Here is a 17665-nt window from a genome sequence, read left to right as displayed (position 1 = left end):
CACTCGTTTCCCGCCAACCCCTTCCCGCCATATGTTCCCGCCAACCCTTTCTCGCCATACCGCAGTCGTTCTTTCCCACCATTTTCTCCTCTCTACCTATAAAACCCCCTTCACACGGAAGTGTATAAGCAGTCTAGTGTAGTGTAGTCAAGATGTTCGATTATCCTTTCGATCATAGTTTTCACCCTGGGATGAGCAGATGTCTTCTGAGGCTAGCCACCGATTTCAGGATGGACAATAGGATAGTTTCACGGGACGAACTCACCGGTAGTGACACCATAATAATGAGTTGGCTCACGAATTACGATAGGTCTGGGTGGCCTGAAAGGACCTATGAGGAGGTACGTAAAGAACTTTTTAGGTTGCATGAAAGGTGGAAGAAGGTAGTGGAGTCGAAGAGTGAAACTTTCAGAAGGACTGCAACAAAGAATCCATATTTATGGACTGCTGACAGCGAAGACGAAGATGATATCTTCATGCCGAGCACCAAGGCCAAGAGTACCGCACCGTCGAAGGGCAAGAGTAGTGCCGCATCGTCGAAGGGCAAGAGTGTTGCATCGACGGAGGGCAAGAGGACCGCAACGTCGACTACACTACACTGGACTGCTTATCCACCTCCGTGTGAAGGGGGTTTTATAGGTAGAGAGGAGAAAATGGCGGGAAAGAACGACTGCGGTATGGCGGGAAAGGGTTGGCAGGAACATATGGTGGGAAGGGGTTGACGGGAAACGGGTGGCGGGAACATATTTTTTTTTAATGTCTAAGATGGGCAATGGCTGCACAGTATCCATAAGCCAAGATAAAAAAAATCATTTCGGCCTAACATAAGCCGAAGAGTGGAGCCATGCAGCTTCGGCCATCCGTAACATGAAAAGGTGGGGCACAGGGACTTTTCGGCCTACTGCTGACCAAAAAGGCCTTTTCAGCCTACTGCTGATCAAAAAGGTCTTTTTGGCCCAGGTACGCACCTCTTCGGCCAAGACATGGCCGAAAAGCCCTTTTTGACCAAATCCTAGCCGAAAACTCTCTTTTCGGCCCACACGAGGCTGACGGGGTCATAGTTTTGTTGGGTGCTATAGTTTCTGAATTTGCTATAAAAATAGTGATAGTTTTGAAAAAAAAATCCACATACACACCCTACCCCTATGAGCACCTTCGAAGGCGCCTCGTCGTCAACGGGAACGTCTCCTCCCACTGAAAGCGCATCGCCGGAAATTCTGAAATAAATTCAGAAATAATACGAGCACCAGGATTTGAACTCTGATGAGCTGGGATACCATTGTCCCTCTAACCATCCAACCACAGGCCCACTTGGTTCGCTGTAATTTCAGTGGCTAGATTTGCAATGGTAAGCAAAATGGGCCAGCGGCCGCACTACCCAACGAGACAGAAGCATATCAGAGGCCGGGCCACCCAACGAGAGAAACGACAATATGGGCCTAAGAGAGGCATGCGTTGGTACCTCTGTAAGCCCAAGACAGCCTAGTGAGTGAGCGCACACAAGTCACAACTCGACGCGACGAGTCGAGGTCGAAGGCAAAAGGGAGAAGAGAACCCCACAGCCTCGGCCGCAAGGAAGGAAGCAGGAAGGCATCGGCTGCGGCGGCGAAGATGGTGAAGGCGCGGATGACGACGGCGGACGTGGCGGCGGAGGTCAAGTGCCTCCGCCGCCTCATCGGCATGCGCCTCTCCAACGTCTACGACATCACCCCCAAGGTCGGTCGTCCAGTCCCCACGCCGCATCCCCGTTCCTTCCTCTCCCCGCTCTTCCGCCCGCGTCAAACCCTAGCTGCGGAACACTAGCGGCATAGCCGGCCTCCCGGGGAGGCGAGTAGATGCGGCGCACGACGATCAGGTTGGGAGGCTCGTGTAGGTTTATATACGTGGCTTGGCTTCTCCGGGGGCTGTGCTCTGATTTAGCGGTACTTGGATTGGTACTGGAAGGCTTTGTGTAGTTCACTTTAGCATTGGTGGCACTAGGTTCCAACAAACGAATTACTCTATCTGGAAAGGAATCTGAACAAACAGTCGGGCTAGGATTGCTTAGCTGATGGTGATTCTGCCTTGATGGCGATTCTGGGTGCCGTGAGGTTGCCTTGTGTTGGATGTGTAAATATTTGATTGTCTTAGTCTCTGAAATTCTGTTATCAAAATTGCCAAATTGGATAGATTCACCGTGCTATTTGCTGCCAGGGAGGCGAGTAGAGGTAGATGTGGCGCACGCCGGTCAGGTTGGGAGGCTTGCGTAGGTTTCTACGTGGCTTCTCCAGGGCTATGCTCTGACTTGGCGGAACAGTCAGTCGGAACTTGGATTGGTACCGGAAAGCTTTGTGTAGTTCACTTTAGCACTGGTGCCACTAGGTTCCAACAAACAAATTACTCTATTTAGAAAGGAAATGGGACACACGGTTGGGGTAGGGTTGCTACCCTGATGGCGATTCTGCAGTGCTGTGAGGTTGCCTTGTGTTGGATTGTGAAAATATTTAGTTGTCTTAGTCTCTGAAAGTTTTGTTGTGAAAAATCGCCAAATTGGTTAGATTCATGGTGCTTTGTGCTGACTGTCGTGTTACGCGGGCTGCCGATACACATTTCATGCAATTCATTGGGATATTAGATTGTTGTGTTGTCTTCTGCTTTTAGAGGACCAATGTTTTTTTTAATATATGCTGTTTCCACGGAGGAACTGCTGGCAATCCAGTGCATCATCTCCATTTCTGGAATATATTTGCTTTTGGTGGACCAAATGTTCTTTTTAAACTTTCCTGTTTCCACCAAGAAACTGCTGGAAATCCAGTGCACCATCTCTCCTCTAGTGGAATGCATTCAAGCTCTAGCAATCTTGCATGCCGTATCTGTTTTTGATATGTACTGTGATGTTTTACATAAGCCTTTTTATGCTTGTACAGACTTATCTTTTCAAGCTGATGAACAGCAGTGGAATCACCGAGTCAGGGGAGAGTGAGAAGGTTTTGTTGCTGATGGAAAGTGGTGTCAGGCTGCACACCACTCAATATGTTCGGTGAGATGCTGCTAACCGTTGTTGGTATATACTCCCTCCGTCCCAAAATTCTTGTCTTAAATTTGTCTACATACGGATGTATCTATTCACATTTTAGTGTTAGATTCATCTATATCTAGATAAATCTAAGACAAGAATTTTGGGACGGAGGGAGTATTTATCTGATGTCACTGTTTCAGAACATTAATATACAAATCTCCTTTTGTCCCTATTTTTCAGTGATAAGAGCACCACACCTTCTGGATTCACTCTCAAGCTGCGGAAACACGTTCGTGGCAAGAGGCTTGAAGATGTTCGTATGCTGGGATATGATAGGGTACTCCTCACATTTCATTTGCTCTTGAGTATCCTTTGAAGTCAGCGGAATTGTACTTGCTGAGGGTTCAGCCGTTTAATGATGTCTTTGTTTGAACTGCAGATGATCCTCTTTCAATTTGGACTTGGCAGTAATGCACACTTTATCATTCTTGAGCTGTATGCACAAGGAAATATCATTCTCACAGATTCGGAATACACAGTGATGACACTACTACGTTCTCACAGGTTATTGTCTAATTCGTGCAGTACTATTTTCGTTCTCACAGGCTATTGCACAAGTGAGGACTTATGACAAAAAAACGTCGATTATACGTTTGCAATCCGAGAATTTGATTATTCTCTTAAATTCTTATGCTTACTGTTTGTTTATTATACTTACCTTCTACTGTAAAACTTCCAGAGATGACAACAAAGGATTGGCTATCATGTCACGGCATCGCTATCCAGTAGAAGCCTGCCGTACTTTTGAAAGGACTGACTTTACAAAGTTAAAAGACACACTGAAGCTGTCTAATACAGTCGATGATAAAGAATCTTCCCAAGTTACACCTAGTTCAGCTGATGCTCAGCAGCCTTCTGAATGCGCCAATGATGGAGTGCCTGCTACCGATAAATTGGAAGAACCAGCTAATAGAACAGGAAAGAAGTCTGCTGCAAAATTTAAGCAGTCAGGCTCAGATGCTAAAGCGAGTAATGGCACTCAATCAAATAAAGCTACTCTGAAGACACTTCTTGGGGAGGCATTGCCTTATGGCCCAGCACTAGCGGAGCATATCATATTAGATGCTGGGTTGCTTCCAAGTACAAAGGTTGGGAAAGATCCAGAGAGCAGTCTTGATGATCATACTATTCAGTCTCTAGTAGAATCTGTTGCAAGGTTTGAGGACTGGCTTGTAGATATCATTTCTGGCCAAAGGATCCCCGAGGGGTACATACTCATGCAGAATAAGATGACCGCAAAGAAGAATGTCACACCATCAGAAGGGTCTTCTACTAACCAGAAGGTGTATCTATTGTTATTCCTGTGTTTTTTTGTTTTGTTCATTAGTGATGTCTGTTGCAGACCTATATTAGGTAGCAGTACATTTGCATTTGATATGATGGATTCCATGTCAAGGTACTTACTATTTTATTGTTCTTGTACACAGGTATATGATGAATATTGCCCTATCTTGCTGACGCAATGTAAGTCAAGGGAATATGATAAATTTGAGACATTTGATGATGCACTAGATGAGTTCTACAGCAAAATAGAAAGTCAAAGGGTGAATCAACAGCATAAAGCAAAAGAGGATTCAGCAGTCCATAGGCTCAACAAAATAAAGTTGGATCAGGTTCCCTCACCTCACTCTCCAATGCATGCTTGCAATCAAGTTCATAGTTTGCTTGAGTTCGATTTCTATTTGGAGGATTTGATTTCCTTCTAAACATGCAATATTTACTCCGCTGATGCATTCTGCCATGCAGGAGAATCGTGTGCATACATTGAGAAAGGAAGCAGACCATTGCATCACTATGGCAGAACTAATTGAGTACAGTTTGGAGGATGTGGATGCAGCAATCAAAGCTGTTCGTGTTTCCCTTGCAAATGGAATGAGTTGGGAAGCTCTTGCTCGCATGATTAAAGAGGAGAAAAAGGCTGGAAACCCAGTAGCTGGTCTAATTGATAAGCTCAGTTTTGAAAAAAATTGCATTACTCTACTTCTTAGCAATAATCTTGATGACATGGATGAGGAAGAGAAAACTGCGCCTGTTGAGAAGGTATGTTCCACAAACAACTAGCTTGTTACATAAACATTTCCTATGTCATGAAAATAATGTTTTTCTTTGAACACCTGAAATGTATCTTATTGGCAATGTTGGTCTATGGGTTCACCTAAGGTGTCATATGTCAGCCACAGTTCTATTTGGATTATTGAATTGTCGACCCCTGTTATTTTTTACTTGTGTTAGTGTTCCATTGATTCAGTTTACGTTCTCCATGCTGAACTTCTTGAGTAATCTCCTCATTTATCCACCTTAACTTGAATGGCGTGAAGTTTCTAGTCTTGCAATTCTTTAGGCAGCCAGTTTTACTAAGTTGTAAGTACATATGCCTATTGAGAGCTGCCCACTACTCATCAACACTATTTTACTCCCACCATTCCAAAATAGATGAAATTTTATTGCATTCTCCAGTGAGCAACTCTGATCGTTAGTCTTGGTATGAATGTAAGTAAATAAGTATAAAAAATGTTGTGAAACTATTTTGATGACAAATCTAACGGTATAAATTTTGTTTAACAAATCTAAATAGTTTATCGTTAAGTAGCCATCTCAGATAGATAAATTTGAGCATGTTCCTAGGACGTCATCTATTTTGGAAAGGAGGTAGTATTAATTTATTGTTATGTTGCATGAAAAAATCCCATGAAGATTTATTTTGTAATTGAGCAACCTAAGATTGATTGATGGAGAGTTAATGTCTTACACAAAAAGGGCGCACCAGGATGCAAATGAGGGGGCTAATTAGATACATGCTGCATGTGACCTTGCTTGCAGATTGTACCTGGATTTTACTTGTGTGACTCAGTTACCACTATCGCTTTCTCCATGTTTCCGATTTTCATAAGTCATAACACAGTTTTGTTTCATTTCTTTTAGGTTGAGGTTGATTTATCACTTTCTGCACATGCAAATGCTAGACGGTGGTACGAAATGAAGAAAAAACAGGAAACCAAACAAGAGAAAACTATCACTGCACATGAGAAAGCTTTCAAAGCAGCCGAGAAGAAGACACGTCTTCAGCTTGCTCAGGTTTCTTACTTACCGCTGTACTGTGTTACTTGTATGCATTACCAAGCAGAAGTTGTATGTTAACATTTTAGTTCTCATCAGAACATGTTGATTAAGTTTTCTTTATAAGTGCATAAGCCTGTTCAAACCAGCCTCATCCTATATCCTCCTCTTGAACGACAGGTTTTCTTCTTAGTGGAATATAAATGAACAAATAAAAAGCTTTAGCTGTCATCTAAACCACTCATTCGTGTATGTTAGCCTGTTTAGTGGTGTCATATGCTCATAATATTATGCTCTTATACAGTAATAATTCCAATAATCATTGTCTTGTGTATATTATATTATATTTTGTATTATATTATATTTAAGAACCTTCATATCTTGACATTTTTAGGAAAAAACTGTGGCTGCAATCACTCATATGAGGAAAGTTCACTGGTTTGAGAAATTCAATTGGTTTATCAGCAGTGAAAACTATCTGATTGTCAGTGGCCGAGATGCTCAACAAAATGAGTTGGTCGTCAAGCGGTACATGTCTAAAGGAGATTTGTAAGTGCCCCTGTTAGTTATCACCCATTTGTAAGCTTATTGCCAGATTACCAGTGCATTGTTTTTCTTCTGTCTGGTATTTTGCATGATCATCAAAACATTACTTGATGGACATACCTCATATGTTTTAAACAGCACTGCTATGCTTTTTATTCTTTGGTTTTCTTACAGAAGCTATTGGCTTATTTTCAATCTTGAATAGGTATGTGCATGCGGAGTTACATGGAGCTTCCAGTACAATAATCAAGAACCACAAACCTGACAGTCCAATACCACCCTTGACATTGAACCAAGCAGGATGTTTCACAGTGAGTCAAATATGTGATTATGTTATCACGCAGTGTGTTATGGACTTATGGCAATGCTTTTGAAGAGTGAGTGTTCATATAAATTAGGCCAATTGACCATGAGCTTTTCTGCAGGTTTGCCACAGCAAAGCATGGGATTCAAAAATTGTTACAAGTGCTTGGTGGGTGTATCCTCATCAAGTTAGCAAAACAGCTCCCACTGGCGAGTACCTCACTGTTGGTAGTTTTATGATCCGTGGCAAGAAAAATTTCCTTCCACCTCACCCCCTTGTTATGGGCTTTGGTATCCTCTTCCGTTTGGATGAGAGTTGCTTGGCATCTCATCTAAATGAAAGGAGGATTAGGGGTGAAGATGAGGCCCTTCCAGAAACCGAAGCAGATCCTCGTCTAAATGAAAGGAGGATTAGGGGCGAGGATGAGACCCTTCCAGAAACCGAAGCAGAGCCTCAAAAGCAGCAAAGTAATCCTGAATCGGATGACAAACTTGCTACTGACAATGAGATGAGCAAAGGAACTCATGATAATGAATCAAGCAGGGATCATACTGGCGTTCACCAGAATGATGATACCAACCATTCTAATCTGCCTAATGTGGATACCGCGGACAAATCTCAACAAGTCGCTGAAGCGAAAACAGTGGAAAACAGTGGAACTGATGCTTCCGTTTCATCTCGACTAGAGGATCTGCTTGATAAGAGTCTTGGTCTGGGCCCTGCCAAGGGGTCAGGTAAAAGCTCTTTGCTTGTCAGCAGTCTTTCAAGTTTAGGAGAAGACACTGATGATCTTGATGTGAAAAAATCAATGGTAAGAGAGAAACCATATGTATCAAAAGCAGAGAGAAGAAAACTGAAGAAGGGTGAGAATGCCTGTGAATCTACTAGTGATCCTCAGAAAGTTGTCAAAAAGCCAGATAACCCACAGCAAGAAAAGGGCAAGGATAATACAAAGGCCGCTAATCCTAAAACAAGTCGTGGACAGAAGGGCAAGCTTAAGAAGATCAAAGAGAAGTATGCAGAGCAGGATGAAGAGGAAAGAGAAATCCGTATGGCTTTGCTTGCGGTAATAACACTACTGACACCTTTTTTTCCGTTGCACTCTTTCCTCCTTTTGTCATTGGAACTGACAACCTTCTTCTCCTGATACTAGTCTTCTGGAAAGGCTTCACAAAAGGACAATCCTTCACAGGATGGAGAAGATACCACTGCAAAACAATCAAAACCATCAACTGGTGCTTATCACAACTCTCTGCTTATTATGGTTTATTTACAATTTTGTGCTTATAATTCTACACCATACCATAACTATGAGGACCTGTGCCAAACTGCCAAGGCCATTAATCATCTTCATTTGAGACAAGATATCAGTAGTTTGTTCATGTTGTTCCCAAATACTGAACTGAAATGATTGGCGTGAATTGCAACCTGTTAGTGGCTATTCTTGTATCAGCTGAGCTGTTATTCCTTTTACCCTGTCAGGCGAAGACGACTCATTAAAGGTTTGTTATAAATGCAAAAAGTCTGGACATCTATCTCGTGATTGCCCTGACAGTACATCAGCTGTGGATCTGACTGATGTCAACGTTGGTAGAAGCAGAGATGGTATGGATAGAAGTGCTACTCCTGTTGATGGCAGCATTGTCATGGATGAAGATGATATAAATGAACTTGGTGATGAAGAGAAAGAAAAGTTGATTGATTTGGACTACTTAACTGGAATTCCAGTGGCAAGTGACATTTTGCTATACGCAGTACCTGTATGTGCACCTTATAACGCGTTACAGACATACAAATATCGTGTAAAGATCACCCCAGGCACTGCAAAGAAAGGAAAAGGTATCTTCTACTCATTCTTGAACATGGAGGTAACAACATTTTGTGCATCTTATCATTTTTTTGGGGTGTTCTGATCACTTTGCTTGTTGGTTTCAGCCGCTAAAACTGCCATGAGCTTATTCATGCACATTCCTGATGCCACGAACCGTGAGAAGGAACTAATGAAGGCATGCACTGATCCTGAATTGGTTGCTGCGATTGTTGGAAATGCCAAAATCACCGCACCTGGCCTCACTCAACTGAAGCAGAAGCAGAAGCAGAAAGGGAAAAAGGCCGCGAAGAGTAACTAGATTGAAACCACCATGACAATGCACTGAAGTTTTGATCCACTGCTGTCTGCAGAACGCATGTAAATCCTGTGGTATGATCTGTCTGCGCTCTGTAGAAATCATGTAAATCCCGTGATGTGATCAGTTGAGGCAGCAAATACACTTTAGTGCATGTAAAGTGTTCTACATCTCTGGCATTTGAGAGGCCAGGGGCCAGTGCAACAGAGACGGCGGCCTAAAAGAGCAAATATACACTTTGTGGTATTACCTTGAGAAATCTCTGTCTCAGAAAACTCTCAAATTTCATCTCGATGTTGCATACTCTGTATTTTTATGTGTATGTTTTTTGACACTACTTTTGAAACTATAATACAGCACACGAGGTACATGTAGGCTCTTTTACAAGCCAAGGAAAATTAACCGATAGTGTCAGGGAATAAAGAATGGCGTCGGCTATACAAAATTCTGTTATCTCCACTGTGCAAAACATTGCTCGCTGCTGCCGCACATTTTAGCACTACGCTTGTATCTTGTTGACCCTGAAAGAGTCCATGACTCTCCTCAGGTCTCCCTCTTCCTCCGAGAGCAACCGTTCCGGCGTCTGCAGCCGTAGCGCGTACAGCTGGTTGTTCTCGACACCGAGGACTGTCAGGTACCGCCGGTCCCACTCCAAGCTCTGCACCCTGTCTTTCGGCATCACCGCTAGCTCATTGTTGCTTGCGTAGGACTTGATGTTCACCTGGAAGCAGAAACACCTTAATAATTCTCATGATGATTTGTGCAATTCAGAAGCAGGGTCCAGCAAACAAGGTAGTAGAAATACAAGTCAAATCTACTTGATTACAGCAGACTATGATATCTGCATCGACTCTTTGATTTACCTCGACTTCGTAGTAGAGCTTGCCATCGTCGGCGACCTTGGACGATGCTGACAAGACATTCGACTCGCGTCGAACGCCTAGTCTGGTCGACATGAACTCCGTCAAATACTGCTTCAGAACTCCCTCTGCAGCCTTCTCAGGGGGGCCTAGGTCCTCGACGGTCTTGTATGCTGACGAAGAAGGGGATGATATGTCGACGGACATGTTCACGTCGAGGAGGACCGGATCTCTGAAGAATATGTCCGCGCCAGCTCCTTTGACCTGGATCCAGCCCTTTGGGTATATGAAGGAGTAGCCGTCAAATGTGTCGATGTACTCCCTGAATGCACCGCCGGTGGTCTCAGCTAAGGTGATCTGTCTTGGTCCGAGAAGTAGCAACGTTGAAGCGGATAGCAGTGTGGTTACTACATTCCTCCTGGGAACTGCAAAAATCTTTAGTTCACTTGCAGTTTGCAAACAAATGTAATAGTTTGATGACATGCAGTAGTGATCATGGAAACAAAGGAAGCTCTTCAAGAAATTGCAAGTTTGCTAGTATTGTTTGTGTTTAGTACTTTGCGTATTTGGCAAATAATGCAGATGCATATTACTATTAGCACATGTTAGGCTTCAGAAAACAGGTGGCAAATTCATGAGTAACAATTAAGGTTTTGATGATGCCGTTGTCTGAAATTAGTCTCTACTACACTCTACAATAGTTCACTGGTTTACTTGTCAGCATTTAGTACACAGTAAACAGGAAATTCTTAGCTCTGCCAGTGGCGCAGTGGCGCGATGTTCTTGGAGTGAGACATGAACTCCAGGATGACAAATTTCTACTTTGAAAGGTAGAACAGTGACACAATTGGTACGTTCAATCTGTTTTACATATAAACTTTGTCTGATTGCATGAATTTCTACATCAGGACTTCTCTTCAAGCTAACCAGTTTCTGTTCACATCAATCCCATAAGTACTTACATTGTCTGTAGTGTGGATTTTAGCGACAGCAAGCCTTCAAAGTATGCAATGTGTCAAAACAAGTCTATGGAAGACTTGTACTAAAAGAAGCTCCTAAGTTTACCAAAGTTCAACAGTTTGAACATCTCAACTGTACGGATGTTTTGGAGATTAGCTCTTGTGCACCGACTTCCAAACTAGTGGTCTACTTTGACAAACACAAAAATATCTCCATGAAAGCGGGTTCAATCTGTAACAGTCTCTACTCTCTAAATACATTTTGTCTGTTTGCATGATCTCTAGAGTGTGCATGCGTGCATATGAGCGTTTTCTTCTGTACCATGTTTCTTAAAAAACAGTCATTGCGGAGAAAAATATTTTCATGAAAGCGGTGTACTACCAATTTGCAGTCTCTAGGTACATGTTGTCTGTTTGCATGAACTCTAAATAACAGGTCATTGTAAAGTTCATAACTAACGAATACTAAAACTGTCCCCATCAATGCGGAGAAAAATGAGTGTTAGTCTTGATCAATTCCACAATAGACTTGAGAGCCCTTGTCGTGTCATTCTTCGTAGCGAATCCAATCACAAGAAGGCTAATTCTAACATCAATGTGGAAAATTTCACTAGCCCAGCCCATCAAATGGAATTGTTGCAACTAACTGACAATGCTGTCTATAATTCACTGAAGTAGTAAGCAGGAACTCATGGAAATTAAGGAGTGTATGCCTCCGGATGAGCCAAAACCGCACGAGGCAGGAGGCGGCAACACTACTAGCTGGCAGCAGTTAGTAGCTTTCAGGAATTACTGTGACTTGCTGGCAGCTAGCTGGTAGCTTTCGGGGATTACCATGACTTGCTAAGGAACTATACAAGAACACAACAGAACTCGTGCGTCTTGGAAAGTGCTGCGTGGAGTAGAATGTTAAGGCTCAGGAACATTCCATCAGTCGGAATCATGGAAATTTGACATGAATCTCAAGTCTGGAGCAGAACCGTCCATGGAAGACTAGACGTCCAAGTCGGTCAAGTACCACTGTATCAGGATCAATAGGTGCAGTGGCAGTGCGGAACCTAACATAGAGTACCGAATGGAAAACATGGATGAATGCATGGGCTGGATTAGTATATGCTACTACCAGTCTACCAAGCAGGCTAGGTATCTTTACCGGAACAAGAAGCGACCACCCGAGTCCGCGCAGTGCTGGTGCAGCAGAGCGGAGGAGGACGGCCGCGGCGGCCATAAGAGCCGAATTCGGGGGCCAAGGCGAGGCCACAAGCCGCCGGGAGTGGGAGGGTGTGGTGGCCCGCCTGCCGGCGAGGCGTCGCCGGGAGGCCGGAGCAGCAAGTTCGGGATGACATGGGGATGGGGGCGTTCGCAGGTTCGGGATAGGGTGGCAGCTACATGAATGAGCCATCTTGCATGCATCTGTCCGTCCATGTGGCATCAGACGGCGGGGAATAAACATGCTTCACACATTTTCTTATTCAAACCCTACCCTATATTTTTGCCCGCGCTTGCTATTTCTCACACGAATGTTTTCCTGGCTCATTGCATTCGATTTGCTTGTCAAACATGATGACCTGAAGAGATTGTTTTTTGGTAAACGCTTGTGTGTTGCGCGCCGGCCGAACTTTCGGTCGGTCGCGTCGCTTGCTCGTTCACACGCGCCTTTATTTCCTGCGATGCCTTATCTCTTCTGGACTCCTCGCTGCGATGCCTTATCTCTTCTGGACTCCTCTCCTCCATTCATTCCCCCCAGCCTAAAAAAACACAAGCGTCTCGCTCATACCTTCTCTCTTCTTTTCCTATTCTCGTGCGTCGCCGACGAGCTCCTTGTGCGGGCGCCATAGTCGTCACCGACGAGCTCCTTCCGCAAATGGTTGTCACCGGCAAGCTCCTTGGGGCAGACTCCTTGTAGCATGAACGGGAGGTCGACACCGGCGAGCTCCTTGGGCGGGCGCCATGGTCGTCCACCACTTTTCTTCTCGTCCTCCTCCGGCCATGGTCATGGCGTACTCGCAGCTCCGCCGCTGCACAACCGTGCTACAAACAGTGTCCGTCCATGCTACAACCGACGACCGGATTTGTTACAAGGGGGGCAACGGTGAACTGTGGCGGCCATCCCACAGCGGTGGTGACCACAGCCCGACAGTGGTGACTACGGCCCGACGGTGGTGCTGCAACCAGTTTGGTTTTTGCTACAACCAACCCCATTTTTTGCTACTACTGTCTTCGGATTTTGCTGGAAACCACCCATTTTTTGCTACCGACGTTTTGATTTTGCTGCAACAGGTGTCCGGTTTTGCTTCCACCGTATCATGTTTTTGCTGGAACCGGTGTTTCATGCTTTTGGTTCCACCCTGTGCGAGTTTTTTGCTGGAACCGATGCCCCGTTTTCTTTTTTTTGCTTCCATGGTGTGTTTGTTTTGCTGGAATCGGCACTGGTTTTTGCTACCACCATCTTTGTGGTTGTAAGCGACGCGGCTATGCCATTTTTAATGCTACAACCGGCGACCAAGATGGCCGACTGCATCGGAGCTGTGTCACCGCACCGGAGCTACGCCGTCGCCATGGGGCGCTGCAACCGCGAGAGCAGGCTGCTGCATGCACGAAGACGGCGATGGCGACCGACAGCGATGACGGCAACCGACGACGAGGGCAGCGATGGCCGGAGAACATGCGTGCGGTTCTTCGAGGCCGGGGGAGTCACGCGGTGTTGGTTTGACTTTTTCTTTTTGTTTCTGTGTGGGCGAGAGGTGAACGAGGACGAAGATTAGACTCTAATCGAACGGTTATTAGCAGGTGTATCAGACGGCTGTGGGCCGATTGGCCCAAAATTTGGGCCGGTGCGCCGGCGCAGAGTAGTGCCCTTGTTTTTTAGAAAGAAGAAGAAGGACATTGCCCGACTTTAGCGAAGTGAAGCCTTCAAATGTTCACAACACAACCAAATTCTAAACAAAAAGAAAAGGTACAACTAGAAGGCACCCAACTAACACAATCCAAAACCCCACAAGTGTAGGATTGGAAGTATGTCGCCGGGGGAGGGGGGTGATTAGACTACTGAAAGCACAAGTGCTCCCTAGGTGGTTTTGGTAATTAATGTCAACATATCTCTTGTTGGACTAACACTTTATCTAGCATGTTTCAGATGAGTTCAACAATGGAGTGGCATGGACTAAAGGATTTGGGAACTCCTTCAAGATGCTAAGGACAAAGGATTGGCTCGAGGTTCAAGATCAAGACTCTTCATTTTACATTTTAGTGATCCAAGATCACATTGAGTCTATAGGAAAAGCCAATACTATCAAGGAGGGATGAGGTGTTGCTTAATGAGCCTCTTGCTTCATGTGCTTTGTGATATGCTCCAAAACCCTCAACTACTTTCCCACATCCACAAGTGACCTAAACCCAAAGCCAAAATCGGTCACACTGATTCTTCCTATCCGGCGCCACCGATTCCAAAAGTCATAGCCACTGCCAGAAACCCTAAGCAAATCGGTCTTACCGACAGGGATCTCGGTCTCATTGAGATGGGATTGTAATCTCTCTGTGTATGTCCATTATCAAAATCGGTCTCACCGAGTTTGAGCAATCGGTACTACCGAGATTACAATGCAAACTCTCTGGAAAACTTATTACCAAAATCGGTCTCACCGAGTTTGAGTAATCGGTCCCACCGAGTTTGCCTGACCAACTCTCTGGAAAACTTATTACCAAATCGGTCTCACCGAGTTTGTGTAATCGGTCTTACCGAGATTACGTTATGCCCTAACCCTAACCGAATCGGTCTCACCGAGTTGCATTTCGGTCCCACCGAAAACCCTAACGGTCACATTATTTGCTAAATCGGTATGACCGAGTTTAACGATTCGGTCCCACAGAGTTTGGTAGATTGTGTGTAACGGTTAGATTTTGTGTGGAGGCTATATATACCCCTCCACCTCCTCTTCATTCGTGAGAGAGCCATCAGAACAAACCTACACTTCCAGCATACGTTTTCTGAGAGAGAACTACCTACTCATGTTTTGAGACCAAGATATTCCATTCCTACCATATGAATCTTGATCTCTAGCCTTCCCAAGTTGCTTTCCACTCAAATCTTCTTTCCACCAGATCCAAAACCTATGAGAGAGAGTTGAGTGTTGGGGAGACTATCATTTGAAGCACAAGAGCAAGGAGTTCATCATCAACGCACCATTTGTTACTTCTTGGAGAGTGGTGTCTCCTAGATTGGCTAGGTGTCACTTGGGAGCCTCCAACAAGATTGTGGAGTTGAACCAAGGAGTTTGTAAGGGCAAGGAGATTGCCTACTTCGTGAAGATCTACCGCTAGTGAGGCAAGTCCTTTGTGGGCGACGGCCATGGTGGGATAGACAAGGTTGCTACTTCGTGGACCCTTCGTGGGTGGAGCCCTCTGTGGACTCGCGCAGCCGTTACCCTTCGTGGGTTGAAGTCTCCATCAACGTGGATGTACAATCGCACCACCTATCGGAACCACGCCAAAAACATCCGTGTCTCCAATTGCGTTTGAATCCTCCAAACCCTTCCCTTTACTTTCTTTCAAGTTGCATGCTTTACTTTTCGCTGCTCATATACTCTTTGCATGCCTGCTTGATATGTATTGTGAATGTTGAAATTGTGCCTAAACTCCACTTAAGCTTAAAGAACCTTCAAAACTGCAACTTTGGTACTTAGTGTCTAATCACCCCCCTCTAGACACCTCTTCTCAAGGTCCTACAAGTGGTATCAGAGCATTGGTCTCCATTGCTTTGGCTTAATCACCATTGGAGGAAGATGGATGAGTCTACTTTGGGGAGTCTTAGACATAGAGTGCCTATTCTTGATGGAGAGTATTTTCATGAGTGGAAAAATGAGATGCTTGTTATTTTCAATCAATATCATTTTAACAAGTACATTGCTAGCCCTTGTGCACCTTGTGTTGATCCTATGCATCCTACCCATGATGAGTCTATTGACATGATTAGGAATCTTAGAACTGCCGAACTTATCATTAGAGGATTGCCTAGAAACTTGCTTGGATGTTTACCTACTTTCAAGTGTGCCTACACCATATGGAAATTTCTTGAGGAACGATTTCCCGATTATTCCTTGAAAAATCTTGATGAAATTCTCCATAAGTCTATTGCCTTGAGTAAGATGAATACTAGTGATCCTATGTTTGGTGATCGCCTATTTGAGCTTATTAACCTTATGCGTGCCAAAGGAAATGTTGGTATTATTAGTGATATTATTTCCGAAGCTATAAAAATTCATAAGCAAGATCATTGTCAAACTCATTCTAATGAATCACCCTCTCTAGGACTTGATCCACCACATGACGATGTTGAACATGGATACTATGATGAGGATGATGATAGTGACTTCGATCTTGATGATGCAATGAGACACTTTGGTCTTATGGCAAATCTTTGGGGATATATGTCAGGAGGAAAGGAATGGGTTCTTGATAGTGGATGTACCGATCACATGACCGGAGATAAAGACATGTTTCGTGAGCTTGCTGACAACGATAGTCCTCGAAAGTATGTTACTTTCGGTGACAACTCAAAGGGTAAGGTGGTTGGCCTTGGTAAGGTGGCCATATCACATGATAGCTCCATACAAAATGTCATGCTCGTTGAATCTCTTGGTTACAACTTACTTTCAGTATCTAGACTTGCTGATTTCGGTTTCAATGTTCTATTTACTGAAGTAGATTGCCAAGTGTTTCGTCGAGATAATCATAAAATTGTCTTTATCGGTGTGCGTAGAGGTGATATATACATTGTTGATTTCACTAAAAAGGCTCAACCTAAAACTTGCTTCATTGCTAAATCCTCAAAAGGTTGGCTATGGCATAGACGACTAGGTCATGTTGGTATGCGAAACCTTGACAAGCTTATTAAAGGAAATCATATCCTTGGAGTTAATGATGTCATATTTGATAAGGATAGACTTTGCAGCGCTTGTCAGGTAGGTAAACAGGTTGGAGGAAGGCATCCCGTGAAGAACATCATGACTACAAGGAGGCCACTCGAGCTACTTCACATGGATCTCTTTGGTCCCAACTCTTATAAGAGTCTCGGTGGAAATTCTTTTGGTCTAGTTATAGTTGATGATTTTTCAAGATTTACGTGGGTGTTCTTTCTCGATGATAAATCGCAGGTCCAAAAGATCTTCAAAAACTTCGCTAGGAAGGCCCAAAATCAATTTGAAGTGAAGATCAAGAAGGTTCGCAGCGACAACGGAACGGAGTTCAAGAACGCAAATGTGGACACCTTTCTTGACGAAGAAGGGATTTCACACGAGTTCTCGGCTAAGTACACACCTCAACAAAATGGAGTTGTTGAGAGGAAGAACCGGACGCTCATCGAAATGGCGAGAACGATGCTTGATGAGTACAAGACGCCGAAGCATTTTTGGGCAGAAGCGGTTGAGACAGCTTGTCATGCAACAAATCGCTTGTATCTTCACAAGCTACTCGGCAAGACGGCATATGAGCTCCTCACTGGTAACAAACCCCAAGTTGGATACTTTCAAGTATTCGGCTCAAAGTGCTACATTCTTGATAAGCATCGCCGCTCTAAATTTGCTCCTAAGTCTCATGAAGGTTTCCTACTAGGTTATGGCTCAAACTCTCACACTTACCGTGTCTACAACAGTTTCACCCGAAAGGTTGAAGAGACGGTAGATGTGAAGTTTGATGAATCTAACGGCTCGCAAGTAGAGCAATTGCCAATTGATGTAGGTGACAAAGATCCTTCGGAA

General features: G+C 44.2%; 2 protein-coding genes across 2 annotated transcripts; one reads left to right on the top strand and one right to left on the bottom strand.

The window, feature by feature from the left end:
• The first annotated feature begins 1536 nt into the window (after window positions 1-1536).
• On the top strand, window positions 1537-9385 carry LOC119307806 (nuclear export mediator factor Nemf-like). Its single transcript, XM_037583891.1, has 14 exons — window positions 1537-1716; window positions 2907-3019; window positions 3239-3335; window positions 3438-3562; window positions 3738-4341; window positions 4486-4671; window positions 4805-5098; window positions 5981-6133; window positions 6510-6664; window positions 6867-6972; window positions 7087-8031; window positions 8119-8200; window positions 8448-8804; window positions 8901-9385. Exons 1-14 carry the CDS (start codon window positions 1612-1614, stop codon window positions 9092-9094), a joined length of 3516 nt encoding a protein of 1171 aa, XP_037439788.1. The 5' UTR covers window positions 1537-1611; the 3' UTR covers window positions 9095-9385.
• A 22-nt stretch (window positions 9386-9407) lies between these two features.
• Window positions 9408-12286, bottom strand: LOC119307807 (psbP domain-containing protein 1, chloroplastic-like). The gene is made up of 3 exons (XM_037583892.1): window positions 12064-12286; window positions 9955-10376; window positions 9408-9812 (listed from the first exon to the last, which is right to left on the bottom strand). Exons 1-3 carry the CDS (start codon window positions 12254-12256, stop codon window positions 9591-9593), a joined length of 837 nt encoding a protein of 278 aa, XP_037439789.1. The 5' UTR covers window positions 12257-12286; the 3' UTR covers window positions 9408-9590.
• Between the last annotated feature and the right edge of the window lie 5379 nt (window positions 12287-17665).

This window comes from Triticum dicoccoides, chromosome 5B (genome assembly GCF_002162155.2).
Source record: "Triticum dicoccoides isolate Atlit2015 ecotype Zavitan chromosome 5B, WEW_v2.0, whole genome shotgun sequence".
Classification (NCBI taxonomy): domain Eukaryota; kingdom Viridiplantae; phylum Streptophyta; class Magnoliopsida; order Poales; family Poaceae; genus Triticum; species Triticum dicoccoides.
Note: the sequence above shows the minus strand (reverse complement) of the source record. Positions and strands in the feature narration are given on the sequence as shown.

What these genes read in the sequence shown, in the direction of transcription:
- LOC119307807 (XM_037583892.1), bottom strand. Translation starts at nt 12,256, where the DNA reads ATGTCATCCCGAACTTGCTGCTCCGGCCTCCCGGCGACGCCTCGCCGG. An exon ending in GGTGGTCGCTTCTTGTTCCG is followed by an intron (nt 10,377 to 12,063) that starts GTAAAGATACCT and finishes AGATTTTTGCAG; the next exon opens with TTCCCAGGAGGAATGTAGTA. An exon ending in AGCTCTACTACGAAGTCGAG is followed by an intron (nt 9,813 to 9,954) that starts GTAAATCAAAGA and finishes TTCTGCTTCCAG; the next exon opens with GTGAACATCAAGTCCTACGC.
- LOC119307806 (XM_037583891.1), top strand. Translation starts at nt 1,612, where the DNA reads ATGGTGAAGGCGCGGATGACGACGGCGGACGTGGCGGCGGAGGTCAAG. An exon ending in CACGTCTTCAGCTTGCTCAG is followed by an intron (nt 6,134 to 6,509) that starts GTTTCTTACTTA and finishes TGACATTTTTAG; the next exon opens with GAAAAAACTGTGGCTGCAAT. An exon ending in CACTGCAAAGAAAGGAAAAG is followed by an intron (nt 8,805 to 8,900) that starts GTATCTTCTACT and finishes TGTTGGTTTCAG; the next exon opens with CCGCTAAAACTGCCATGAGC.